This window comes from Talaromyces proteolyticus (genome assembly GCF_021365285.1).
Source record: "Talaromyces proteolyticus strain PMI_201 chromosome Unknown BGW36scaffold_13, whole genome shotgun sequence".
In the NCBI taxonomy this organism is placed as follows: domain Eukaryota; kingdom Fungi; phylum Ascomycota; class Eurotiomycetes; order Eurotiales; family Trichocomaceae; genus Talaromyces; species Talaromyces proteolyticus.
Window position 1 is genome coordinate 1,470,881 of NW_025764289.1, and position 25,470 is coordinate 1,496,350.

At 44.6% G+C, this 25,470-nt stretch overlaps 10 protein-coding genes across 10 annotated transcripts; 6 read left to right on the forward strand and 4 right to left on the reverse strand.

The window, feature by feature from the left end:
* Positions 1-315: 315 nt before the first annotated feature.
* Positions 316-2,299, forward strand: BGW36DRAFT_364523 (putative FGGY-family carbohydrate kinase; the record flags this gene model as incomplete). The annotated part of the gene is made up of 3 exons (XM_046214562.1): positions 316-528; positions 591-1,151; positions 1,241-2,299. The coding sequence occupies 3 exons, from the start codon at positions 316-318 to the stop codon at positions 2,297-2,299; spliced, it is 1,833 nt and encodes a 610-aa protein (XP_046067172.1).
* Positions 2,300-2,622: 323 nt separating this feature from the next.
* BGW36DRAFT_306434 (replication fork protection component Swi3-domain-containing protein) lies at positions 2,623-3,310 on the reverse strand (the record flags this gene model as incomplete). The annotated part of the gene is made up of 3 exons (XM_046212150.1): positions 2,623-2,919; positions 2,970-3,048; positions 3,111-3,310. The coding sequence occupies 3 exons, from the start codon at positions 3,308-3,310 to the stop codon at positions 2,623-2,625; spliced, it is 576 nt and encodes a 191-aa protein (XP_046067173.1).
* A 247-nt stretch (positions 3,311-3,557) lies between these two features.
* BGW36DRAFT_389725 (putative NADH-ubiquinone oxidoreductase 21 kDa subunit) lies at positions 3,558-4,705 on the forward strand. The gene is made up of 5 exons (XM_046217387.1): positions 3,558-3,692; positions 3,751-3,767; positions 3,820-4,025; positions 4,076-4,278; positions 4,329-4,705. Exons 1-5 carry the CDS (start codon positions 3,633-3,635, stop codon positions 4,398-4,400), a joined length of 558 nt encoding a protein of 185 aa, XP_046067174.1. The 5' UTR covers positions 3,558-3,632; the 3' UTR covers positions 4,401-4,705.
* On the reverse strand, positions 4,427-5,651 carry BGW36DRAFT_63202 (cytidine and deoxycytidylate deaminase zinc-binding domain protein). The gene is made up of 5 exons (XM_046222479.1): positions 5,291-5,651; positions 5,133-5,237; positions 4,848-5,056; positions 4,688-4,785; positions 4,427-4,633 (listed from the first exon to the last, which is right to left on the reverse strand). Exons 1-5 carry the CDS (start codon positions 5,378-5,380, stop codon positions 4,572-4,574), a joined length of 564 nt encoding a protein of 187 aa, XP_046067175.1. The 5' UTR covers positions 5,381-5,651; the 3' UTR covers positions 4,427-4,571.
* A 230-nt stretch (positions 5,652-5,881) lies between these two features.
* BGW36DRAFT_432751 (putative inositol kinase) lies at positions 5,882-14,497 on the forward strand (the record flags this gene model as incomplete). Its single annotated transcript, XM_046221172.1, has 26 exons — positions 5,882-6,461; positions 6,521-7,179; positions 7,236-7,302; positions 7,358-7,517; positions 7,571-7,972; positions 8,023-8,175; positions 8,232-8,328; positions 8,383-8,859; positions 8,915-9,166; positions 9,220-10,449; positions 10,509-11,037; positions 11,096-11,570; positions 11,626-11,932; positions 12,007-12,104; positions 12,156-12,248; positions 12,299-12,460; positions 12,513-12,609; positions 12,673-12,867; positions 12,930-13,221; positions 13,285-13,482; positions 13,543-13,667; positions 13,720-13,802; positions 13,870-13,992; positions 14,049-14,136; positions 14,195-14,279; positions 14,370-14,497. 26 exons carry the CDS (start codon positions 5,882-5,884, stop codon positions 14,495-14,497), a joined length of 7,155 nt encoding a protein of 2,384 aa, XP_046067176.1.
* A 341-nt stretch (positions 14,498-14,838) lies between these two features.
* Positions 14,839-16,181, reverse strand: BGW36DRAFT_63285 (uncharacterized protein). The gene is made up of 3 exons (XM_046222480.1): positions 15,729-16,181; positions 15,564-15,669; positions 14,839-15,506 (listed from the first exon to the last, which is right to left on the reverse strand). The coding sequence occupies exons 1-3, from the start codon at positions 15,966-15,968 to the stop codon at positions 14,950-14,952; spliced, it is 903 nt and encodes a 300-aa protein (XP_046067177.1). The 5' UTR covers positions 15,969-16,181; the 3' UTR covers positions 14,839-14,949.
* Positions 16,182-16,509: 328 nt separating this feature from the next.
* BGW36DRAFT_306135 (putative C-4 methyl sterol oxidase Erg25) lies at positions 16,510-17,506 on the reverse strand (the record flags this gene model as incomplete). The annotated part of the gene is made up of 3 exons (XM_046212123.1): positions 16,510-17,077; positions 17,133-17,218; positions 17,270-17,506. The coding sequence occupies 3 exons, from the start codon at positions 17,504-17,506 to the stop codon at positions 16,510-16,512; spliced, it is 891 nt and encodes a 296-aa protein (XP_046067178.1).
* Positions 17,507-18,231: 725 nt separating this feature from the next.
* BGW36DRAFT_432755 (ATP synthase regulation protein NCA2-domain-containing protein) lies at positions 18,232-20,368 on the forward strand (the record flags this gene model as incomplete). The annotated part of the gene is made up of 4 exons (XM_046221173.1): positions 18,232-18,248; positions 18,305-19,879; positions 19,935-20,060; positions 20,125-20,368. 4 exons carry the CDS (start codon positions 18,232-18,234, stop codon positions 20,366-20,368), a joined length of 1,962 nt encoding a protein of 653 aa, XP_046067179.1.
* A 757-nt stretch (positions 20,369-21,125) lies between these two features.
* On the forward strand, positions 21,126-21,857 carry BGW36DRAFT_432756 (putative rab GTPase SrgA; the record flags this gene model as incomplete). Its single annotated transcript, XM_046221174.1, has 3 exons — positions 21,126-21,155; positions 21,216-21,483; positions 21,535-21,857. 3 exons carry the CDS (start codon positions 21,126-21,128, stop codon positions 21,855-21,857), a joined length of 621 nt encoding a protein of 206 aa, XP_046067180.1.
* A 508-nt stretch (positions 21,858-22,365) lies between these two features.
* BGW36DRAFT_350669 (putative AAA family ATPase) lies at positions 22,366-25,013 on the forward strand. Its single transcript, XM_046213326.1, has 2 exons — positions 22,366-24,017; positions 24,071-25,013. The coding sequence occupies exons 1-2, from the start codon at positions 22,515-22,517 to the stop codon at positions 24,794-24,796; spliced, it is 2,229 nt and encodes a 742-aa protein (XP_046067181.1). The 5' UTR covers positions 22,366-22,514; the 3' UTR covers positions 24,797-25,013.
* Positions 25,014-25,470: the final 457 nt, after the last annotated feature.

The following is a 25,470-nucleotide window of genomic DNA, read 5'->3' on the forward strand; positions in this document are numbered from 1 at the left end:
TTCATCTGCTCTGCAGCCCACATGACTTCACCGCATCGCATCCTGGCTTTGTTTCTTCGTTCTTTTTTATTCCGGCTCGACTTGCTCTCAACTAAGCCAAATATGTTCTGGATGCCCACTAAATTTCAACTTCGTGGGATTACTTAGCTTTTCGGAGTTCCTATTGCACTTTCCATTGTTCAATTGCTATCTCAACTACTTTACACACCCTGTCACACCTTTGTGTTCCCATCCTCACCAATAAAGCCATTGTCGGTGTCGACATCAACTACGTGGACTCGTACTACTAGGCCGTCACTTCCTGAGTCTTAAACCATGGCTTCTCTTCCGTATCGTCGCCCGTCAAGACAGACATCGCGGCAGGCTTCTATGGATGATCGAAACGGCATCCAGGTCCAAATGGATTACTACATTGGAATCGACGTTGGAACTGGAAGTGCTCGCGCTTGTATTATTGACGACAAGGGCGACATTGTTGGACTGGCTTCTGAAAATATCGGCTTATGGCAGCCTCAGCAAGGATATTATGTACGTGATATCTGCAAGACTGGTCTCTCGACTTGAATATCTGACTAGTGTTTCTTATCTAGGAGCAATCCACATCTGATATTTGGCGATGCATCTGTATCTCGGTGCAGAGAGCTATCAGCCAGCATAACATCAACCCGTCGTGGATTCGTGGCATTGGCTTTGATGCTACTTGCTCGCTGGCTGTGTTTTCTACCGAGACTGACGAGCCTGTATCTGTGACAGGACCCAGTTTTGACACTGACCGTAACGTAATTCTTTGGCTCGACCATCGTCCCGTCGAAGAGACAGAAAAGATCAATGCAACAGAGCATAACCTTCTTCGCTACGTAGGCGGGAAAATGTCTATTGAGATGGAAATCCCTAAGGTTCTATGGCTGAAAAACAACATGCCTAAGGAGCTTTTCGACAAATGCAAATTCTACGACCTTGCTGATGCTTTGACTCATATCGCCACTGGAAACGAGAAGCGAAGCTACTGCAGTGTTGTCTGTAAACAAGGTTTCGTCCCAGTTGGGGTTGATGGGAGTGTAAAAGGCTGGCAGGACGATTTCCTCAACGAAATTGGCCTTGAAGATCTCGTGGCTGAGGATTACAAGCGCATGGGAGGAGTCAACGGGGTGGTGAGCCTTTTCTTTCGCTATGCACATATTCGATCGACCGCTGTTTTCTCTTGTTATCACCAAGAAGCTAACTCATATATGTCATTCAGAATGGTGAGTACTTGAGTGCCGGAGAACTCGTGGGTACCTTGTGCGAAAAGGCTGCTGCTGATCTAGGGCTTCCCTCTGGAATCGCAATTGGTAGCGGTGTCATAGATGCATATGCAGGATGGATTGGCACTGTTGGTGCAAAAGTCAACCTGGATGGCGATCAATTAGACTCGGAAGTCGCATCGAACGACCGTACCCAGGCCTTCAGCCGTCTAGCAGCCGTTGCCGGTACTTCAACTTGTCATCTCGCTATGTCCCCCAACCCTGTGTTTGTAAATGGTGTATGGGGTCCGTACCGAGACACTATCTTGCCTGGGTTCTGGATGGCCGAGGGTGGACAATCTGCTACTGGAGAGCTACTCAAGCACGTCATCGAAACACATCCCGCCTTCAATCAAGCAACCTCGATTGCTGAGTCGTACCACACAAATATCTACGAGTACCTCAATGAGCATTTGAAGGAAATGATGGAAGATCAGGGAGCCCCAAGCATTTCATACCTGGGTCGTCATTTCTTCTTCTACGGTGATCTGTTTGGGAACCGCTCTCCGATCGCTGACCCGTCCATGTCGGGAGCTGTTATCGGACTTTCGAGTGACAAATCCGTAGACGGGCTTTCCATCTACTACTATGCTACATTGGAATTCATTGCACTACAAACCAAACAGATCGTGGAAACACTGAACAACGCGGGCCATAACATTAATTCTATATTCATGTCTGGGTCTCAATGCCAAAATGAAATCCTGGTGAAACTCATCGCGTCAGCTTGCAACGTTCCTGTCCTGATCCCACGTTACGTTCAGGCTGCAGTTTGCCACGGCGCTGCTATGCTGGGCGCCAAAGCCGCGAGTGCAGATGCAGAAGGCAGGACTGAGGATTTGTGGGCTATCATGGACAAGATGAGCAAACCAGGCAGAAAGGTCTCCCCCACGACGGATGCCCATGAAAAGGCTCTCCTTGCTGTGAAATACAAGGTTTTCCTCGAGCAATGTTTCAAACAGAGGGAGTATAGAGGATTGGTGGACGATGTGGTTGGGACATGGAACAACAAGTAAAGATGCATGATGATTGTTCGGCCTGTAAACAACTTGTTGGGTAATGTGATGGTGAGAGAAGCATGCTTCTGAGATTAGATTAAACCAAATACTCATGTGTTGCCTGAAACATATTCGCGAGCCCAAAGCATCACTTCGATGATTGTGTAGATCATGATGGTTCTCCACCAATACGAGATTTCATCGCAGAGGAGCCCAGGCTATCCCAATACTCCGACAATTATGTAGGAAATCTCTCGGAGTAACTCCCCTGCCCTATCTTTCATCTTGGCTGCGTAGCTTGTAGAAGCTGCCTGTTCTCAATAAAGCTTTCCTATCTTCGCTCATAACGCGTTAGGGTCTTCTGGGCCCTCCAATTCAGCTAAAAGGTCATCGATATCATTTCCTGGTCCATCCTCTTTTCGCGTGTTTTCAGGTTCGTTGGAACTAGTTTGTGACGGGGATGTATAGGTTTTGAGATCAGGTTTGTCTTCATCGATCCATTCTTTACGCATAATCTGAACACGCTTAGTGTGCCCCAATTTTTCGATCATAGCAAGGCCATCTGCGAATTTGGCCCGTGGGTATAGATCATCCAGCCAAAGCTGATAGAAATTGAGGAGGCGACCTAGGTCGGAGAACTAGAGAATTCAGCAAATTATTGATAAATATATAAAAAGTAGAGACGGACTTCGTGGCCTTTGCCTTTAAGTCTCAATTTAGACCTTGCGTTCTTTCGCAATTTAGGAATGCCATTCTGTGAGAGGAGACTGTTGATTGTATAAAATGTTAGACTGAGTGATTGCTATTGTTCTTCATTTCTAATCCTTACCGAGCTGCATCAAGTTTAGCCACTGGTGCTCTTTGCTTGGTGACCTTCAAGTCTGCGTCTAGACCTAACACTGCGCCGGAATCAGGCAAGTCAATATCTTTCGAAGCATTCGAGGCATCGTTATTCTGAACAGTTGGCAAGTTCTTTAAGACTTCGTCCAGTCCAACATCATAGTCAAACAAATCATCAACGTCAGACATTTTGGCGGTATTTTAATCTGCCATGAATCTTCATTTCTGGCTTCTGTCAGATCCTGCCATGGAACATCGTTCGTGTTGTGGCAGGGACCCGCGACGGGCGGCGTACGACGCGACATTTAGCCTAACTGGGCAAGCGCATCTATACATGGTTAGTGTCTGCGACCGAGCTTAGCACAAGAGCTAGCCCCAATCGGGGGTAGCCGGGACGAGAAGCCAAACCACAAGACTGCATGAAGCATCCGTCCCTCACGATACGCTCAGTGTCTTCGAGGCCCTTTGCAGTCCTATTCCGAATCCCTGGCCAGCAAACTTGTTGAACACAATGGCCACCCAACCACCAAAGGTTTTGGTCCCCCCAAAAGGGACCAAGACCGACTACCCGGTAATTTAGAAGTCAATCCACACGTCCCGACTGATTTATACTGACAACCTCCATCCAGTTAATTGATTCTGATCCGTACGAAGAGAACGATTCCCGTACCGAATTGATACATTCTGACCTCATATAGACATATCAAAAGAGTTTTCGGCTACGCCAGGCCTTCCGATTACGCCGTCGGTGGAAGCATGGCTGCCGCATCCCCCATTGCCTTCTGGGTGATGGAGAGAGTCAGCCCGTCTCATGTTGGAAAAGGAGGCTTTGCGCCAGTTATGCGTCTGGCTACGGCAATTGGTCTTCTTGGAGGCCTGCACATCTTTTATCAGAGATCTATAAGTACGCTTCGCCTCCCCTGGTCCACATTGGTATCTAACGGCTGGCCAAAGATCGCTTCTACGGCTTCACAGAAAACGCACGAGAGGTTCAAATTGATATGCGCGAAATGGTGGACAAGGTCAAGAAAGGCGAACCGCTATACGGCACATCCCAATTATCAGAATATCTACAAGGAGTCGCTACCCGCAACTCTCGTTTCTCCGGGTTATTTCTTCACGTCATTCCATGGTTCAACCTTGTTAACCACAATCAGGTGAGTCTGCTGTGTGATATTGTGTGTTCTGCTCTAATTTCTCCCCTCAGCACGGTGTAGATACAGCGAAATATTACCAGCAAGCCGAGAGGGAGCTTGAATCGGAGCGTTTGGCTAAGTGAAGCCTGTAATTTGTGACATTCTCAGAAATCAACCAGGCTACCAGCTATTGTCGCATGTATTTATATAACAACATGTCCGAATCACATGATTTCTCAACGCTTTAAAAATCGGCTTACTACTAGGCAATAGTGGAGTCGCGTTTTTTCTTTCCTCCGTATCTTTGTTTTCTCCTAACCCTCATCTGAGAAGTCCATATTTAGCTCGCGATTTCGCTTTGGTCGCGGATTAGGTGCTGTGTCACAAACATCAGCACGAATATAGCATGTTTTTGTTTGACTGAATTTACCGTTTGTATTCTCTTGGATATAGAATCGTCGGAGCAACATAATCGCTTCTTTGGGAAAGATTCCTTGGTGTGCTGGATAAGGCGGATCTACACTAGAACTAATTGAGGCTCTTCGTCAGAATTTGCTTCGACACCAGTTGATGCTCGTAAGATCACTAACTCCGAGTGCAAGGACAAAACACTTCCATTACCGCCAAACCTGTCGTTGGCGCAGCCAAAGTAAACTTGACGGATTCTATACTGTCTCAGAAGTGATGCACACATCACACACGGTTCAACCGTCACATAAAGGTCAACTTTTGAAAAGATAGACTGGGGGTAGGTTTGAAGTGCTTCTTCAATCGCTAAGAACTCTGCATGTCTCGTGCCCTACTCAATCACCGTATTAGTATATCTCTATAGATGAACATAAGGACTATATCTCTCCCTCACATAGTAGACCTACATTCATGGACCTGTTAGTATCATTCATCCCGGAGCCAATGATTTTGCCATCCAACACTAAAACACACCCCACGGGGGTCTCTCCAACTTCCAGAGCTCTCTCGCCCTAGGCCACATAGTAAGTTGGTGTTTCATTCTACACGGTAATGGGCTAAGTACCATGAGCAGTGCTTGTTTCATGAAAAATTCATGTTTCCCGACATCATCACTGTTTTCTTTACCATTTTCATATTCTTCTCGTAGATCCATCTTGTACGTTCCTTCCTATTCAATATACAGGTCAGGGTATACAGACTACCGTGCGTAACGGTCTATCCGGAGAGAAATATTGAGAAATATCAGGACGGCTGCTTAGGTTTTCAATCCCGTATTGCTGTACAAGGAAAACCGAAATCCCAAACCATGAGGGAAAAGCCAAGTGAAAAGTTCAGTTCGCCATTGTCCAAATGAATTGAGATATGCTTAATCGGTCAATTTAACCACAAAATCATTATGTTGTGATGTGCAGAAAATAAGAATAAATGCTGCAAAATAGTCCAGATAGGTTAAAGCCAGGTGGGTCCAGGCTCCACCCTGCGCTCTCCCCGCTAGTATTATTTTGTTTTGGCCTTTGCAGCTCTCTCCAGCTACTCTCTTAGCGCCCCCGTTGACCTTTATATTTCAAGAATGGCCAACATGAGACTGTAAATCTCTTCGTCATCGGCTTTCTGAATGGTATGAGAGCTTCATGGAAACGAGTAACAGTAAAACATGGCCGGGGTTGCACCACGAAGGCTGCGGGAGCCAGACGGAGGAAATAGGAACCCTCATAATTCTGCAGAGCCTTCTTCTTCCATGTTGAACGCGCGACTATCAAATCGGCTCTCGTCAGATGCACATAATACTATTTCACAGTTACGAAAAGAGCTGATCGAGAAAACTTCTGGTGCTCTTCCAAAACTTGGTGAAAATGTCAAAGACACTCTATCCTTGATATGTGTTGCATTGAAAGTTGCTTCTGATAATGTCCCCCCTGGAGACATACTTACCGGAAGTGAGACAGAACGACATCTTTCTGACTGCTTGAATATTGTCCAGCTTCTTGTTGAAAGCTCTCCCCGTGCTTTGCTCGAGAACCTTGAGCCGGAGGTTCTAGGTCGAGATACACCATTGCCCTTCTATGCGTGGTTGGCAGTACTGTTAGTCAGCTTGAGCGCCAAAGTGCGACTTACTAGTGTAGAAGGGAAAATTAGAGACCTTCTTTCGTTAATGACACTTGTTCAACATGACATGTCTCGATCATTTTCTCCTCGGAATTCTTTTTCTACGATCCTCCGTGTCATGGCCACTGGTAGGTAGGCAGACAGTATATATTCGGTAACATTTAACTGAGATAATCATTTATTCTAGATATCCTAAGCTCCTTAGAAGCGATCGGTGTTCCGGTATCTAACGCGGCCAGCATTGTGCTACCCAGTATGACCGGGCCAATAAATGAAGATCTAGTAATGAAGCTGAGTGTACCTCGACAACTGTTTCAAACAACCATCTCCCTTGGAGATTTCAGTCAGGCAACACACACACTTCTCTGCATTCTCAATGCTATGATCCCAAGTGTTACTGTGAAGCAAAGCAACTTCTCCATCGCAGGAATCACACAAGACTCTGTAACGGCGCTAAATCTATCTCGTCAAACTTGGAATTGCATTTCTTCTTGGTTGCGAAATACTGGAGTGAGCAAGGGGCAGGAGGTGAGAAACATAGCTGCACAATTTCTTCAATTCTCCGGGGAATCAATGAAAAGGCTCCTGGCGACCCCGAATATAGGACGCCTCGAGGCTCAAGCGAGCAAAATGCTCAGCGAATGTCTCGTTGCATGCATGTCTCAGAAGCTTCTCTTTCAAGACCCAGAAATTGAGCATATTCTATCCAGTTGCCTTGATGATGTACTGAAATTGGAAAGTACATCCACGGCAATGAGGATCGATGTTGAAGACATTCTCCTTCCTAAATTTGCAACTTTATTGGATGACAACGAGTCTATTTTGAATACATCAGTAACAATTCAGGTGATTTGTTCATGATATCCCACTGATTGAGCCTCTTCTAACTATATACGGTTCAGAATGCCGTTAAAGCGATTCTAAGTGCCCATGGATTGGATAAAGAAGGTGATGCAAGTGATGCACAAGGTGAAAACAACATTACCTTTCTGTATTCTCGCTGCCATGCTTACTTATATTAAAGGGAATGAGCCTCAAAAACGAGCAGCTAAACGCATTCGACTTTCGGCGTCTCAAGGATGTCTCAACGAAATCACCATATTTCAGAAAACCATGATGAAAGTCTCCGAACTTTTTGGATGCAGTGAGTGGATGGAGTTTCAAACTGTTATGCGCTATGCAAGGTACGTTCTCTTTGTTGTTCAACTTTTGTTTAGATCTGACGAGAGGTGAAAAGGGAAAATTATGCGAATCTTTCCGAGGATCTGAAACAAGAGTTTTTCACTTTGATTGCAAATATACCCTGCGCGGCAGTTTGGCATCAATCGGATCAATCTACAATCGCTGATGCAGAACCAACTTCATTCCATTGCCAAATATGTGATTCCGAGCGAGCTATATCTCAAGTTTCTACGCCTTGGCATAGCACTCATGCCGACGAGTTGCGAAGTCTCTTTTCAGATTTGATACCCACGGTATCACGTAACTCAGCTTTACGCATAGCGTCCTTACTTGCGGTCAGGAGATTTCTTTACCATGAACCTGAGACCACACGCTTGTCACTTAAATCCTCGGTATTGGGAGAGATGTGCCTTCATTCGCTAAAGGCCTCGTCCAGAGAATTGCGGGTCGTAGCCGGGTGCGTACGATCATTCCACGTCCTGTTTCAGAACTCTAATATGTAGAAAGATATACCCTTCCTTGTTTTCTTCGCAAGCCTGTGGATGCCGAGGTTCGACGGCAAAATTTCGTCATAATTCTTGAGTGTCTGAAGAGCGTTTCTGAGCGGACAGATATACCTTCTCAAGAAACTTGCGTGTTTACACTGTGCAGACTGGCAGAGTGCGTCAATGACTTCCACGGTCAATTTTTTTTGCCCTGCTTTCTAACTATAGTAGAGTATCTGAAGACGAAGAGCTTAACATTATTCTTCTCCGTCTTCTCGAATATTTCGGACATACGAACCCCTATATATGCGCAGTAGCTTATACGGAGGTAAGCATATATCTCTCTGTCCTTGAAGTTCATTATCTAATGTGCAGGCTGCAGCTTGTAAAAGTTGCGCAAAGGCTATCCACCACTGTTGCAAGTTTGCTTCGTCCATTCTGGAGATCTTTGTCAATTACAGTGATCAAGAATCTCCGAAGCCGCCCACACATGGTAGAGCAACTTTGTGACCTCTTAGGAATGTCAGTCGATAACTTTCTTCGTTTTACCGAAGTTCATACATTGCCATACCTTGTGTACACCCGCCGACAGGACATTATTGCAAGAATCGCAGCTACCTATCCGTCTAAATCATGCTTTGAACTTTGTATGGAACGAAACAATTTAGCGTCGATCATAGCATTTTTGCTCAGTCAGCTTGCACAAGATCATGAGGGCATGATATACTCCTTGTTGGTGCAGGTTGATTCTAGATTCCAGAGTACTTCAGTAACTATGCTGCTTAAAACTGAACCTATCCCTATCACTCGGGAGCTTTTGAAAAATATGGGTGATGCTGGTGGTAATCAAGACTCAAGGGTAAACCCTCTCCATTATTTACATTCTGTTGACTCAAATCACTAAAATACTAAAGTTTGATAACGCTCTCGGTCTTCTTGCAAACCTGACCCCTAAACGACGAGGCATAGGCTCTTCAAGCTCCAAGGCTTCCTCTGAAATTGGACCATTTGTAGAAGAGCATCTTTTCGGTCTCATTGCAGACTTTGTGGATACAGTGAATGATTTACACGCGCGATACCCCGTCATAGAGAAGAAACGCAATATTATCGCCATTGGAGAGATGATAAAGCTTGCTAGAGATCACGTCAATGCTGCCATTCCCCAGGTATTTCATGCAACGAATAAAAAGAAACAAGACGTTATCTAACAATGATCTAGATTTGTGCTTGTCTCAGATCTTCCCTCGAAGTCGAGGAGCTATGTGACCATGCTTTCTCGGTTTGGTGTACTCTCATCACCTACCTCCAACCTGAGGTAGTTGAGAGTCTTACTGACCAGTCTATTGCAATCATCCTCCAATACTGGCAAAGAATGCAAGAGAATAGCAAACAAAAGGCAGTAAGCCTTGTCGACCACTTGCTTCAACACCACAATTACCAACTACGAGAAATCTTTCAGACATTACCATCTCTCCTAACCATTCCTGAGATGTTTCACTTTGAGAACGAAATAACTAATTTGAGAGGTGATGTAGACATAAGTGAGCGCCTAGTAACGTTCAGTGTCCGCTGTCAGAGTGAATGTACGACAGTTGTTGAACAATCACTCAGAGAACTTATTCCATTTTTGCGCGATAATGATGAGCTCTTGCATAGGACATTCGTCAATGGCCAATATAATAATGGCATTTCGCGCTTGACAAGATCTCTTCTTGACTGCTGTGTGAAATTTCAATCCAACGCCAACACAATCGCCATGCTAACGGCGCGTGCTCTTGGATTGATAGGATGCTTGGACCCGAATAGGGTCGAAGTGATCGGTGAGAAAAGTGACATCGTCGTTTTATCAAATTTTGCTCGAACAGAAGAAACTTTCAGATTCACGATGTTTTTTCTGCAAAATGTTCTTGTCGATGCATTTTTATCAGCATCCAATACACGTGCTCAAAGCTTTCTTGCCTATGGCATGCAAGCTCTCATGAGCGCCAGTCAAATTACCACGGAAATCACAGCACCATCTAACGATCTCGAAAAAGACGAGAGACACCAGCAGTGGCTTGGTCTGCCTGAAACCGTGAGAAATACAGTCACTCCATTTCTTACGTCAAGATATGCCATTACTTTAGGCGCCGCAAAAGACGAGTACAAATACCCGCTATTTAAGCCCAACATGAGCTATGGCGATTGGCTTCGTAAATTCACAGCAGATCTTTTGCACAAGGGGTACAGTCTCAATGTGCAAGTTATCTTTTCAGTTTGTGCTAGAATTATTCGCGGTCAAGACATAAGAATCCCATCTTTTCTTCTACCATTTGCCGTGTTGAATGTTGCAGCTGATGGCCCCGAGCAGCATCGACAAGAAGTAAGGGAGGAGCTGGTACGCATCCTGTCTTTCCCATCACCTGAAAACAATACCAGTATGAGGGAGAATCTTCTTCTTTGCAGTGAGGTAAGCCAGATCACCATTTATGGAAATATGGTCTCAGCTAACATAATGGAATTTGGCAGAACGTTTTCAGCGTTATAGATTATTTGTCGAGATGGGTGCAAGGGAAAAAGAAGCAGCACGCTATATTAGCTAGTCATTCCTCTGGAAATCGCGCCCAAGCAGAAATGATGCTTGAACTCTCATCAATACAGATTAAGAACGTCGAGCAAATTCTATCTTCTATACCTCCTGAGGTAATCTCAAAGAGAGCTGTTGAATGCAAGTCATTTTCCAGAGCGCTACTCCATTGGGAACAGTACATTCGACAGCACAGGAGCAGCTTTGATGAGGACTCTAGTAGCACACAGCTAGAATCACTCTACCAACGGCTTCAAGATATATATACGCAAATCGACGAACCGGATGGCATAGAAGGAATTTCCACGCACTTGCATGTGTTTAATGTCGACCAACAAGTCTTGGAGTACCGCAAAACGGGGAGATTGGTAGCTGCTCAAAGCTGGTATGAATTGCAGCTAGACGAGGAGCCTGACAACAGCGAGGCGCAACTGAACTTACTTACCTGCCTCAAGGAGTCTGGGCAGCAAGGTAAAAAATTTCCTTTCCTGGTACATATTCGATACGCTCACAATGCAAACTTTGGTAGATGCACTTCTCAATAAATTTGAGACATTTCGGAGATCAGAAACATACTCAAGAAAGCTCCTTCCATTTGCTGTTGAAGCTTCTCTCTGGTCCGCGAAATGGGCCAAGCTAGACGAATATCTGACTCTTTCTGTCCAAGAAAGCACCCGCGATTTTACTGTTGGCATAGCATCCGCACTAAATGCTCTTCGGAATGGCCAGAAAGACATTTTTCGTGAAAGCCTCAAAAATTTAAGACTTAACATAACGAAGTCAATGTCGACCTCTTCAACAATGTCTTTACAGTCATGCCATGATGAGTTGCTCCAACTTCATGCTCTCTCGGAAGTTGAGGCCATCGTGGATGCAGATATCAAAACAGCAAAAGCCAAAACCAAGCTTATGGATGCTCTAGATCACCGGCTAGATCTACTAGGTGTGTACATTTCGGAGAAACAATATCTTCTAGGACTGAGACGGGCCGCTATGGGGCTTTCGTAAGTAACATCCCTTCATTATTTAATAAGCATTCAACACGCTAATTCTAAATAGGAATGCATTCTCGGAACAGGATATAGCTGCTGTGTGGCTTACAAGTGCTCGCCTTTTTCGAAAGAATGGCCATATAGGACCTGCTTATAATTCTGTCATGCACGCAGCTCAGTTGAAAGCAAAATCAGCTTCTATTGAACATTCTCGTCTCCTATGGAAGGATGGTCATCATCGCAAAGCTATTCAGGACTTGAAGGGTGCAATAGATGCCAACGCTTTCATCGCTCATGACTACGAATTATCAACTTCTGAGTCAATCTCAATCACTAGAGATCGTCATCAAAAAGAAAATATTCCTGCCGCGAAGGTATGTGACCTTGTTCCGTTGTTCTAGGTGTATGTTAGAATTTTATAAACACCTTCTATTGACACAAAAAAAAGGCTCATCTGCTACTTGCGAAATGGACGGACCGATCTGGACAAACTCACTCGGATGTTATAGTTCAGAGATATCGGGAAGCGATCAGATTGTATGCCAGGTAAATGGACCATGTTACATCTACCCAGTAATGAAGGTTAACATTCGGCAGGTGGGAAAAGGCTCATTATTATCTTGGAAAGCATTACAACAAGATAATTGAGTCTGAAAGGGCGAAACCACCAGGAAAGGAGGCACAGATTTAGTGAGTGAGACTCCATACATCTCTTGTGATTTCTTTTAACGAATTTCTAGTCTGAGCGGCGAAGCTTCGAAACTTGCCATAGATAACTACCTGCGATCCCTTGCCAATGGAAACAAATTTGTTTTCCAAACTTTGCCCAAAGTGCTCACTTTGTTTTTGGAACATGCATCTAATATAGATCAAACCTTTGACCCAAGGAGAGGTGAAAACGCGTAAGAAAATTGTGTCTGGGGTTTTGGAGCGTGATCACTGATAGGCTACTAGCGAGTTTCAAAGACAGGTTTCTACTCAACGTAAGAAGACTTTAAAGGACATGCATGCGCAACTGAAAAAATATACCATTCGCATACCTGCTGAAGTGGTAAGTCCTCATTAGCAACTTTTGAGGGATTCTTGTGTCACTGCTGCTGACGCCCTTACTTAGCTCTTCACGGTTCTTGCACAAGTGGTCGCTCGGATATCCCACTCTAATTCCATGGTATCAGAGATATTGACCGGCATAGTAGTCAAAACCATCACACACTTTCCGCGCCAGGGCCTTTGGACTGTTCTAGCTTTGGTCAAGTCATCTTCAAAAGACCGCGCCTCAAAAGGAATAGCATGTCTTCAAAAGATTGTGGTACGTCATGGCCTTAAATACAACCTTTGTCTTATTCTGAAATATACTAATTCATAAAAAAGGAAGGTACTAAGAGGGAAGATCGAGGTAGCATCTCAGCATCTGAGATCCGGTCGATGGTAAATCAAGGCCAAAAGTTCTCCGATGAGTTACTCAGGCTATGCGTTGCCCCGGTAGAAGAAAAAGTGTCGAAGATCAGCTTGGCGCGATCCCTGGGCTTCAATCACAAAGTGGCTCCATGCCGTCTTGTTGTTCCGTTTCAAACTATGCTAACGCCAATCTTACCTCCTTCCCATGACAAGAAATTTCTGTCACAATTTCGTCCTTTCCCAGGAGACGTTGTCAGCATAGAGAGTTAGTGTTCCTTGCAAATGGCAGCTTATGCATTGAGCATAGTACTGATATAAAGCTATAAAGAGGTTCTGGATGATGCAACAGTCCTAAATTCGTTGCAAAAGCCTCGCAAAATCAGCATTCAAGGCACGGACGGAAAAGTATATAACCTTTTATGCAAACCCAAAGATGACCTCCGAAAAGATCAGCGCCTTATGGAGTTCAACAATATGATCAATGGGTTTCTGAAAAGAAATGGTGAATCACTCAAACGACGAATGTGTAAGAGTCCACTACACCCCTTAAACGTGCTTAGCAAAAAGCACAATTAACCTCTAAAAGACATTAAAACCTACGCCGTGACACCATTGAATGAGGAATGTGGGCTTATTGAATGGGTTGATAATCTGCGCACGCTTCGAGAAATCGTAACCAAGCTTCTGCGGGAAAGGGGGATTGCACCAAATGTGAGTTCTGGCGTATATCTTTCGTAGCCAGCCGACTAACTTGCACTGGCAGTACAATGAGATCAGACATTACTTGAATGAGGCCTGTTCCAACGAGGAAAACTTACCGGTTTTTACAACAAAGATATTAGCAAAGTAAGGAGTGCCTCATCACAAAGACTTTTTCAAGGAAGGAAACCCAGTTTCTAACATGACTGTCAAGGTTTCCACCAGTTTTGCATGAGTGGTTTGTTGAAATGTTTCCGGATCCAGATGCTTGGTTGGCAGCGAGGATGAGATACACCCGTACCAGTGCTGTCATGTCAATGGTCGGGCATGTTCTTGGGTAAGTATATCGAGCCACAATGCCTTAAAAATTATCTAATAAAGGATGCGATTTAGTCTGGGTGATCGTCATGGTGAAAACATACTTTTCGAAGAAGGCACCGGGGGCGTATTGCATGTAGACTTCAATTGTCTTTTCGACAAGGTAACAACCTCGAAAGTATAACCGAAAGCAATATATGAATAGCTAATAATGTGATTAGGGGTTGACATTCGATAAACCCGAGGTGGTCCCCTTTCGTCTTACTCACAACATGGTGGATGCCTTTGGGGCATATGGTTACAATGGTAATTTATTATTCACCTTAGCTATCTTAACCCCTTGACATGTTGAGACGATATACATCGTACAAAGATAGCAAACTAATTTCATTTCAGGGCCTTTCCGAAAGACTTGTGAAATAACGCTGGGCCTTCTACGTCAGAACGAGGACGCACTCATGACTATTCTTGAAACATTTTTATATGACCCAACAACCGATTTCATCGGGAGAAAGGCAAGTTGAAAACCACCGCATTTTTTTGATGTCCATTTGTTACTATTCATTCACTAATGCATCGATATCATACAGAGAAAAACCCATAAAGATGTTCCAGATACACCCGAAGGAGTGCTTGAGTGCATCAGAAACAAGCTAAGGGGGTTATTGCCTCGCCAGTCAGTTCCACTGTCTGTTGATGGCCATGTCGATGAATTGATAATACAAGCCACGGATAAAAAGAACCTGGCTGCCATGTATATTGGTTGGTGTGCGTTTTTCTGATGGATAGACTTTTAGAACCACAATCTATAGAAGATTGTTCTCAATCATTTATCAAAGAGCATCAACGTAGGAATCTCAATGATAAAGAGTAGTCAGGGATGCACTAGAATTCTCGATTGTTTGGCGCTCCTATACGCCAGAGATTTGATCCAATACCTACCTAGGATCATTCCTTTGAAAGTTAGAAGTAAACTCTATCTCCGTCTGGGAGCTGGTCTCTGTCCTCTGCTTCGACTTGGGCTTCGACTTCTGTCGGAGAGACTGCTGTAGCCACCTTTCGCACTGTAGCTACTGTAACTCGGACTTCTCCGCCGGCGATGCCTTGGGCTTCTCCTGGAGTCTCTTCTTCGTGCAGGAGACCCAGGGCTAGAGGCCGGCGAGTGAGACCGGTGTCTCGAGTGTCGCGGGGACGGAGATCGTGACAACGACGGGGGACGGTACGTGCCGTGTCGTGATGGTGCGTTGCCATTAGCGTGGCGCCTTGGAGACCGTCGCCTGGGTGGTGACGCACGAGAAAATCCACCAGCATGATGGTCATGGTGAAATGATTGTCTACCCGGCGCAAACACCCCATCGTCCGCGGCAGGCCGTCTCGCAGGTGGCGGACTCCTTGAAAATGCTCGTCGAGGTAAGACGATAGAAACCTTCAGAATGGCTCCATCAACCTGCGCTTCGTGCATGCTGGATACTGCTACCTCAGCGTCTGCGGAATTCTCGAATAGGATATAAGCGGTGCCTCTGTTCGTCATGACTTGAACAGGAAAAAGTCAATGGTAATCTCAAAAGCTTACGATGGGTGCAGTCTTACATGTTTTATTCAGAGGAAGGTCGACATTTTGGATAGTCCCGAAGGTCCCAAAAATATCGTACAGGTGTCCTTCAGTCACATTCTTAGTTAATTTTTCCACAACAATCTATAATCCCAGGAACGTCAGTAATGAAAACCACAATCACAGCAAACACAAAGACTCACCTTAGAGCTCCTCTTGGGACTTCTTGGAGAAGGGCTTCGTGTGTAACTTCGATCTCGCGGCCATCGACCACCCCCACGCCTAGGGCTTCGTGAATCATCACGATCTCGTGAGAACGAGCGACTTCGAGACCTTCCTCCTCCATAGCTGCGTGTTTGGCTTGGGCTGCGACTATGCTTGGCGGGCGAACGCGGTGACAATGATCGGCGCGGTGAGTCCCGAGAAGGCGACCGAGCTGACATACTGCTTATGTATTACACTGAACGCGACTGAACTCGACTGGATTGGCCTGTCTATTGAGACTGCGAGTTGGGTTGTGGTTAACAGCATGAAGGGGTGGTGATAAGCTCGTGACACCAAGGAATGTATCAAGAGCTCTGGTGCCAAATGCGTCGCAGGCGGAGCCTCGCACCGGCCGCTAGCAAAATGCCTGGATTGTAATTACGTTTATTACCGGGGTATTCAACGGTACAAGATATAAGCATGTTATTTTCCTAAGGACTTGTCATTCTTAAATATTTCACATTATAAAAACTTACGTATGTCAGCCCAAATGAAGCAAAGAATATGCAACAAGAATCAAAAAATGCATATGTACATTTAATTCGTATTAATCTAATGACTATGGGCTGGTGTCATATCAACCAGCAAAAAATATAGAAGCTTTTTGTGCACTTAGGCACAACACGATTAGTACAGTTCTTCGTTCACCATGAAGTATTGGCATAATCTGGACCTCCTGGTCGTCAACACTGCCCCAAATATTAAAACAAAATATGCTCTCTAGTTTGCTTTCTTGCTAGTAGCATTCGCTTGTTTCTTCTCGCGCCATCGCTTCACAGATTCGGGAGTATACTCAGTGTCAAGCACATAGTCCCACCAACGGAAGCTGCTGGCAAAGTTCCCAACGAATTTCTCATGGTGAACATCGTGGTGGTCGGCTCCAGCCCAGAATGGCAGGAAATGATGAAGACTCCATGGAAACTCATAGCCACTATGGGCGTCAATAGCTTGGAACAAACGTAGTACAATCCAGATATACATCGTCAAGATGTGCAAATCACCTGTAATCGCGCACCAGAGGATTGGGCAGCTAACAGTTCCGAAGCCGAGGATCATCACCTCGATAGGAGAAGCATACTCAGCGGCCAAACCAAAGGGGGCAGAATACTGGTGATGGATCTTATGAATAGCTTTGTATAGCGGCCCCCAGTGTAGCGCTCGGTGTAAGAAATAGTGCCATGTATCTTCCAAAACAAAGAAGACTGCAATCTGATATGCCATGGTCCAGAGAGATGGGAATGGAACTGTTGTAGCGAGTCCGAAGTATTGAGCCATAGGGTGGAAAAGCCTGGGTAATGTTAGTTGTGACGCTATGAGCTGCTAATCTTGTAAATGATACTGACCAAATCTGAGGAAGTTCGACGGTAATATGACTGAGAAGCACCAACTTTGCGCAATTCCATTGTTCTCTTGCAGTAGGGATTTTATCCTACGAATGAATAAGCATGATTTTGGACGTGTATCAAAGACGCAGTCTTACACTTTGAATCTTATACTGCCTGAAAAGTCCAAAACTATCGATGAGGATCCATGGAAGAGACCGGCCAAAATAAACCAGTTCGTGCATCGCGAACGACATAATACCCGTTGCAAGGACATCATTTTGCATGTAGGCGTACCAAGCGGCCCAGAGTTTTTCAGCGAAATTCAGGTGGACATTGTATTTTGAAACCTCGTCGAAAGAGTCCCAATAGTTATTTGACGCCGCGACCGGCATGAGTGTGGTGGCGTTCCTGGTAGAAAGTTAGCAAACAGAGCTCGACAAGCAAGGGAAATGCGTTTCGTACATTGTGAGAGAAATCGAATGCAAAGGTGAGGGGTGACAATAATAATCGGATGGACATGTGCAGTCAATCGCCGTGTTTATCTGCGAGGCAAAGTGCAGCGAGGGAGAAGTAGTATTAAATAGGCAGTCGATCGAAGGCAAGATTTTTATGGGAAAAAGGAGGCCGAGTCCGCACCTCGCAATTAGCAGCGACGTGATTGGCAGGTGCCTGATCGCCCATGGTCTGCCTCCAAAGTTCCGGGTGGTGCGAGCGCGCAGGGCAGGTGCAGGGCGCGGATTATCCCTCCTTCCGCGTCGTCCCACATTCGCCCGGCACTGCGCTTTCCGGCATCAGCTGAGAAGTATCGTATCATATACATGGTATATGTCAGTCATATCGCATGCCAGACCGAGATATATTGGATACTACACGAGACCATGGATCTCCATATGAGATAGCCTGTTCCAGCAAACTAATTTTTAACACTAATAACAACTAAGCAATTGTGCGTTCGCAAAAGCATCCTTCATGGTTTCAAAGGGTGTTTGCAGCGTTTGCACTGCCTTGATGCGGCCATGACATGATGTTATTCGGCGACCAAGGTGTAACCATCAGGCCACCACGGGACATTGTTGAATGATAGCAATGCCAATTAACAGCCCGACGTCTGCCGACCATGTCTATAGTCGAGAGGTATAACATATTTTGTTTCAGTGCTGTCCAACCTATCTGACATGTGATACAAACAGGATTGTTTCTCGGCTGGATGTCAACATTGACAAAGTTCAATTGCAGCTTATCGACGAAGATGCCGAACAGGCTAGGAGGGGGTCCTCTGAAAAGGCCTATGCAAATATACCAGACCCTAATACGTCAATACAAACCATAAACAGGCTCAAGGCCCTGGTGCAAAGCTTATCAGCAGATTCCAAGGGCTTGCTTAACCATCGCAAACTGCTAGGCGTGCTGACTCAAACCCAGCGGTCTCATAAAGATATCTTTTATGATAAGGCTGTGGCAGACGATGCTAGTGTCTATCAGGTTGTCTGGGTCTTTGCCGGAAAGGCTGCAGCGCAGACTCTCGGTGTAATTCTGAATATATTGCTTAAACACTTATCGACCATTGACGATGAGATTGACTATTGGGATGGAATTCTGACCTCAAACTTCTATACTGGTTACTATACTCTTCAAACCGCGCCTTCGAGAGCGTGGTCCAGGGCATATGAGGTGTATGTAGGCCTCAGAAACACTCACTTGCTGGATACTAGGCAGTCTTCCAGGACTGTCACTCAAGTATGGAGCCAATTTTATCAATTGGTGCAGCGTAATGTCCAAGAAAATTTCGCACAAAATGCAACAAATGCCGTCAAATCCCCCTTTGCCCGCTGCAGAACCCAAATTAGGGAAAAACGGAAATCTCTCAAACTACTCAAGGATCTCAATGCTAGCGCCATTGGTATTTTACTAGAGGAATCTTTCGCCTTGGGTAATGGAGACCAACTCTCAGACAAATCAACTGTGAATATCTCTGAATGGCGTAATAGTGTGCATAGAAGCACAATATTAATGGAATCGGTCCTTCAACACCTGAAAAACTCCGATGCTTCCCTAAAAGAATTCGAGGGTAATGTTTCAAATAATATCGCCGCTCAATTTCAAAACGAGCAACATATAACCACGAAGAATAATACTCTGCAACCACTCAATATTATCGAGCGCTTGGTCTCTATATTGCAAGTGCGAATTCAGGACAATGCTACATCAACAAATGTTTTGGTGCGTCAACATGGGCGCCCGTCTCCTATCGTTCGCTATTGGATACCAGCCTCAAGCGCTTTGTTATCGCTGAGTACTTTGCTTCGCATTATTACTAGCCGGAAAGCCGAACTTCTGACATGGATCTCCGAATTTGGAGCTACCCTGATCGATTTCTGGGGGAATTGGGTACTAAAACCGATTGAGGATCTTATCGGAACCATCAGACACGATGAGCAAAGCGAGATTGCTATTATGAGTAGGAATAGCTTGAAAGCAGACCAGGAAAGCTTAGAAAGGATGGTTGTGGACTTCGTTTCTGACCATCTTCCATCAAGTGAACGTTCGGGGCCAGATGTTGAGATGATAACGGCGCAGGTGAGAGAAGGCGACTTGACAGCTGTCTTGAAGGCTTATGAAAGGGATCTACGCAAACCATTTGTTGGCACTATAAGGGGCGATCTTATTCGCGCCCTTCTCATCCAAATTCAGAAGACCAAAGTAGATGTGGAAGTAGCCGTGGGGGGGATTGACGCATTACTAAAAAGTCAGGAGCTTGTTTTCGGGTCAGTAATTCCAGTTCTCTGTCATATTCTCACGTAAAAGCTAATCAGTTTACAGGTTTGTGGGCTTGACCCCTGGTATACTCGTGTCGTATGCTACTCTTCGAGGAATCGGAAGCTTTCTCGGTAACAGAAAGGGTTTCCGAGCCGGTACTGAGAAGCAACGGATCAGGCGTGCTATTCGGTATGATTTTCCGGCTTCAATATATTACGTAGATCATAGCATGCTAACTTGCTCGCCTCTAAAGGAATGTCAATCGCATCTTGAGTGAAGCCTCGTCAACACCCAAAGGCATTTTATCCTACAGAGATTACGGATTGTTCATATCCGAAGCATACGTCATGAGCCAAAGTTCCCAATATACGCTTCCAAGATCTGTTTTAGGTGATTTCAAACAAGATCTAGCCGACCTCATGGATGTAGGCAAAGGGGTGAAATCCCAAATGAACGTCGTGGGCCGCATTCAATGGATGTATTCCAGGTGGATCTGATGTCCATTCAAAGAAGAGGTCATCTCAATTTGTTGCTCATATGTAACACCGATTAATTTGTCTCTGTAGAAAAAATCAAAAAAATGAAACATGACATGAACTACCTCCCACCTCACAGTCCGTACAAATTCAAGAATTTACCCGCAGGCGTTTTAGGCTGAGATGGTATGAAAACATCATAAGCGATTGCATGTATCGCAATCTCAAAAGACAAAAAAAGACCTGGCCCAAATTGATGCGGGCAATAAAGTGTAGATAGTAATTGGTATATGACTGGTTGCGCATGAGTTGTCCGCGTGTCCGTGTTTTAAAGGTTGTCGGTCACACCTACCCAGGCGCTAAGACCTTCCGAAATCCGGTTATCGACGATATCTCCAAGCTGCTGTCACAGGCTACAACATACCCCAATTCTATATTTCACTAGGCAATATCCCACTCTAGATCCACGAGTACCTACCGCCGCGTTACAGATCCTGCGATACATCTCTCTGGGTATTGATACACCCTGCCGATCTGAACTTCCTGCGCTTGGTTAGTCATTCGAAACCTTGAGAGCCCCTGGGAAAGGACCAGCCAAGCCTCGTCGGATTCGTCAACCAGCACTATCAGGAATATCAGAAATATCAGAAATAATCCCTTCTGCCAGATTTCCCCCTGGCATCGGAGTACGGGCGCTTTTTTGACCCGATCCGTCTTACCTCGTCACTAAAGGCCACGGTGATATCGTCTCCAAAGGAGCCCACCCATACCCTCCATCATGGCGGGCACGAGAAACTATGACTTCTTGGTAAGGATACTCGGATTTTGGACCCTTCTTTCTTCACTCTACTCACCGATTTTGTTATAGATCAAGCTGCTACTCATCGGAGATTCCGGCGTCGGAAAGTCATGTTGCTTGCTGCGATTCAGTGAGGATTCGTTCACTCCATCCTTCATCACCACCATTGGCATCGACTTCAAGATTCGCACGATCGAGTTAGATGGCAAGCGCGTCAAATTACAGATATGGGACACAGCCGGCCAGGAGCGATTTAGAACCATTACAACCGCCTATTACAGAGGAGCAATGGGAATTCTTCTGGTTTATGATGTAACGGATGAACGATCTTTCAACAGTGAGCATTCCAGATATATGAGAAGCTTGCGAAAATATTGACTGCTTGTAGACATCAGAACATGGTTTTCGAACGTGGAACAACATGCTAGCGAAGGCGTCCATAAGATACTTATTGGCAACAAATGCGACTGGGAGGAGAAACGAGCAGTATCAACCGAGCAGGGCCAAAAACTTGCCGACGAATTAGGCATTCCTTTCCTTGAAGTTTCCGCCAAGAACAACATCAACGTTGACAAGGCATTTTACAGTCTAGCGACAGATATCAAGAAAGTTATGGATAGCTCAAAGGCGGAACAAGCCGGCGCTCAAGGAGTGAACATAGATCAGCATAGTACTGGCACGAACAGCAATCTCGGGGGGAAGTGCTGCTGAGGGCTCGGCTGTGGACTCTAAGCAGGGAGATTTTGGTGGATGCACATCTTTCTCCCTGTTTTTATTTCTCTTCCATTGCTATAGATCTTGTATTTGATGAAGGGACTGGGAATGCTTTCTTTGGCTCTTTTTCATTTATCATCCTGTCCATAATACTTTCTTGATGGTTTTCATTTGTCGCGCTAGTTATACAATCGTCGCTGATTTTGTTATTGGGAGTGACCTCGTCATTTGTTCTTTTACTTCTGTGTCATCATATGTCTTTGTTGGGAACGTTTTCTTTTGCTTCCCTAGTAACCTTAGGTGAGAATACAGATATCAATGGGTGGTTATTAAAGCCTTGGTACCCGAATACCACAAAGTATCCCAAAAGTGAGAAAGTAATAATGGTGCCTTGAATTACGAATACAGGGAAAATTACATGACGAGAGTTTAGTACAGACTGTCCACTAAGGCCAATCAAATAGCTGCATTGTCTCCACAAGTACAAATTTCGAACAGCACATATAAAATCATCAAATCCCTGATCACAATTTGAAACTTATATTAGATCCCTTCCCTAGGTTACTCAATTTATAGCCCCGCAGTCAAACTATCCATGTATGGATTTTCACATATTTCTAGAAAAAAAGCCCCGTTCAGCACAATTTTGAAAATATGAGTGAGGCTCGTATTTTCACTGTACGGCCGTTGGCGAAACAGCCACGGAGCGATTTGCGAGAGTCGTTTCGTGTATATCTATCACCAACGTCTTTGGCATACCTTAAGCTATCTCCTGGGAATGTATGTTTACTTCATGTGGAAGGGGCACCCGGCAAGACTGCTATTGCATGGAATGCCGTCGGAGATATCAAAAACACCGTGGTCCAGGCCTCAAGCACACTTCAAGATTGTTATGGAATCAAATTGGGTGATAAGCTTACTATCACAAAAGTGGAAACCGAGCTTAAGATAGCGGACAGGGTACAATTACAAGAGTGCACAAGCTCAGAAAAATTATCGAAATATGGACCGTTATCTAGCGGCGATAAAGGACATTGGGAATGGTCAATAGAGTTTCCTTTGCTACAGTGTGAAATTCTTGCTGTCGGCCTTGGCTTCGATATTGAACTCAAGGGACAACGTAGGAGCTTTAAAATCGTTGATATCTCGACGTCAGGCGCTGCCACTCAGACCATATCTCGGTTCACAGAACGTTCTGCCATCAAGATTGGCGACGATGTGGAAATCGTGGAGAATCCAGTTAACCTTGAAGTTAAAGGATCAGGCTTGGGCGGATTATCGCGTCAGATCAGCAAATTAAATCAAATTTTGGTGGATTTCAATTCGGAGGGGCTGTTAGCCACTATGCCTGGTTTCTACAGACCAAACCGAGGAATTCTAATATATGGTCCGAAAGGAACAGGTAAGAGCTCCTTGCTGCAACGCATTCAGTCTGCTGGTTGGAAAAATACATTTGTCATTAGTTCCAACATGCTAGATATAAATTCCAGTGGCAGTGAAGGACAATTACGGCAAATCTTCAAGGATGCATCTTTTTCACAACCCAGCGTTGTTATTATCGACCAGATTGAATCAATCGCCCCTAAACGAATGTCCCGAGAAGCCTTCTCGTTGGCGCATGCTCTTTCCGAGTGCATTGATTCATTGGGGAAAGACAAAGTTCTAGTTGTGGCAGCCACGCGTCACCCCAACAACGTTGATGATGCCTTGAGAACTGCACATAGACTAGGTGTTGAGGTCGAGATCTCTGTGCCGACCGCTACAGCTAGAAGAGAGATTCTGCTTGCCATACGTGACGGCTCAGCCGAGCCTAGCGATGCTCTAATAAACCTCATGGCGGAGAAGACGCATGGTTATGTTGGTGCTGATCTTTTTGCTCTTCTCCAAATATCATGCCGCAGAGCACGAGACCGACTTGTTCATGATCTTTCGATTTTGAACCCAAAGATAGTCTCCCATGACGTGGCAGGAGATGCTGTTCCAGACGCTACACCGTTGACCATTTCTGAAGATGATATTACCCAAGCTATGCTGGAAATTCGGCCCACTGCAATGAGAGAGGTTTTCCTTGAGACGCCAAAGGTGAGATGGTCGGATATTGGTGGGCAACAGAAGCTCAAAAAGCACCTGCGAAAGGTGATCGAACGACCTTTAAAGGTATACGAAAAATGTCCGCGTATATATGTCTTGTCTAATATATGACTTTGTAGTTCCCAGAGAAGATGCAGAGACTGAATGTCAGAAGCAAGAAAGGTGTATTACTCTATGGGCCACCAGGTTGCTCAAAGACATTGATTGCAAAAGCACTGGCTACAGAGGCTGGACTCAATTTTTTGGCCGTCAGAGGTGCCGAGATACTTAACCAATATGTTGGCGAGTCGGAACGTGCCCTTCGAGATATATTTCAAAAGGCTCGTGGCGCTCGACCTAGCATCATTTTCTTTGATGAAATCGATGCCATTGCCGCAAAACGCACAGGGTCCCATGGTGGCGTTAATGTACTCACGACACTGTTGAATGAAATGGACGGCATTGAAGAGTTAAGGAACGTACTCGTTGTTGCAGCAACTAACAAGCCAGACGTATTGGATCCCGCATTAATGCGCCCAGGGCGCTTGGATAATATTGTATATGTTGGGCCTCCGGATTTTGCAGCTAGGAAGGAGATTTTCACAATATGGATGGGAAAATCAGTCATTAGCCCCGATGTTGACATTGACGAACTCGCCGCCAAAACTGAAGGATATTCTGGTGCTGAGATTATAAGTCTCTGTGAGACTGCTGGTGAGGCAGCTCTGGATGATGAAGATGAAAGTGGACAATCGCAGGATATCATGCGCCATCACTTTGATAGCGCTTTTGAACGAGTAAAGAGCCAATTGACGAGTGAAATTATCCTGGAATATGAGCAATGGAGCAAGTTGTCTGCATTCTAAAAGGTTGTTAGGTACTACCTACACTTGTAGAGTCTTTCAAGTTACAGTAATGTATATTCATGCCTCTTGGCCACTATAAGAAGAAGAGCATCTTTGTCTTTGCGGAACGAATTTTTGAAATTCCTTGCCCAAAGCAGACCAGATATGGCCAAGAATTAGATTAAAAATAATTAACTTCTCTAGCTATCATTTAAATCTAAATTTATACAATTTAAATAATATAATAGTATAGAAAGATAATATAATATTATCTATAACTAAAAAATCATTCTTAATATATAGATTAGAGCTGGTAAGGTCGTAAAACTTGAATAAATAAATAAATATAGATTAGAGCAGTAACTGCTGTCATTTGGTTCAGTTCCGGTCCTGAGTTTCTGGACCAAACCCAAAAGTGGGTCGGTTCAGTTTGGTCTTTAATATTGGAACCAGAACCAAAAACTGAATAGTTCTAACTCTCTAAACCGAAACTGAACCACACTAAAAAAGAATTATTAATTATAATTAGATCGGACCGAGTCTAGTCCAGTTTTCATTCAGATAATCAAACCATATTAAAGAATTTTTAACTATAGTTAGATTTTATTCTTAAAAATATATTAAAATTTTTCTAAATTTTAGTGAATTTAGTAGATAAGTAATATAAAAATTAAAATTAATTATTCAAATTATAA

Coding starts and splice junctions, on each gene's coding strand:
- BGW36DRAFT_389725 (XM_046217387.1), top strand. CDS start 3,633: ATGGCCACCCAACCACCAAAGGTTTTGGTCCCCCCAAAAGGGACCAAG. Junction 4,026..4,075: donor CTTTTATCAGAGATCTATAA/GTACGCTTCGCC, acceptor GGCTGGCCAAAG/ATCGCTTCTACGGCTTCACA. Junction 4,279..4,328: donor ACCTTGTTAACCACAATCAG/GTGAGTCTGCTG, acceptor TTCTCCCCTCAG/CACGGTGTAGATACAGCGAA.
- BGW36DRAFT_63202 (XM_046222479.1), bottom strand. CDS start 5,380: ATGGATCTACGAGAAGAATATGAAAATGGTAAAGAAAACAGTGATGAT. Junction 4,786..4,847: donor GTTTTGTCCTTGCACTCGGA/GTTAGTGATCTT, acceptor AGCCTCAATTAG/TTCTAGTGTAGATCCGCCTT. Junction 4,634..4,687: donor TATCCAAGAGAATACAAACG/GTAAATTCAGTC, acceptor TTTGTGACACAG/CACCTAATCCGCGACCAAAG.
- BGW36DRAFT_63285 (XM_046222480.1), bottom strand. CDS start 15,968: ATGTCAGCTCGGTCGCCTTCTCGGGACTCACCGCGCCGATCATTGTCA. Junction 15,670..15,728: donor GTCCCAAGAGGAGCTCTAAG/GTGAGTCTTTGT, acceptor CTGGGATTATAG/ATTGTTGTGGAAAAATTAAC. Junction 15,507..15,563: donor CCTTCCTCTGAATAAAACAT/GTAAGACTGCAC, acceptor TTCCTGTTCAAG/TCATGACGAACAGAGGCACC.
- BGW36DRAFT_350669 (XM_046213326.1), top strand. CDS start 22,515: ATGAGTGAGGCTCGTATTTTCACTGTACGGCCGTTGGCGAAACAGCCA. Junction 24,018..24,070: donor TGATCGAACGACCTTTAAAG/GTATACGAAAAA, acceptor ATGACTTTGTAG/TTCCCAGAGAAGATGCAGAG.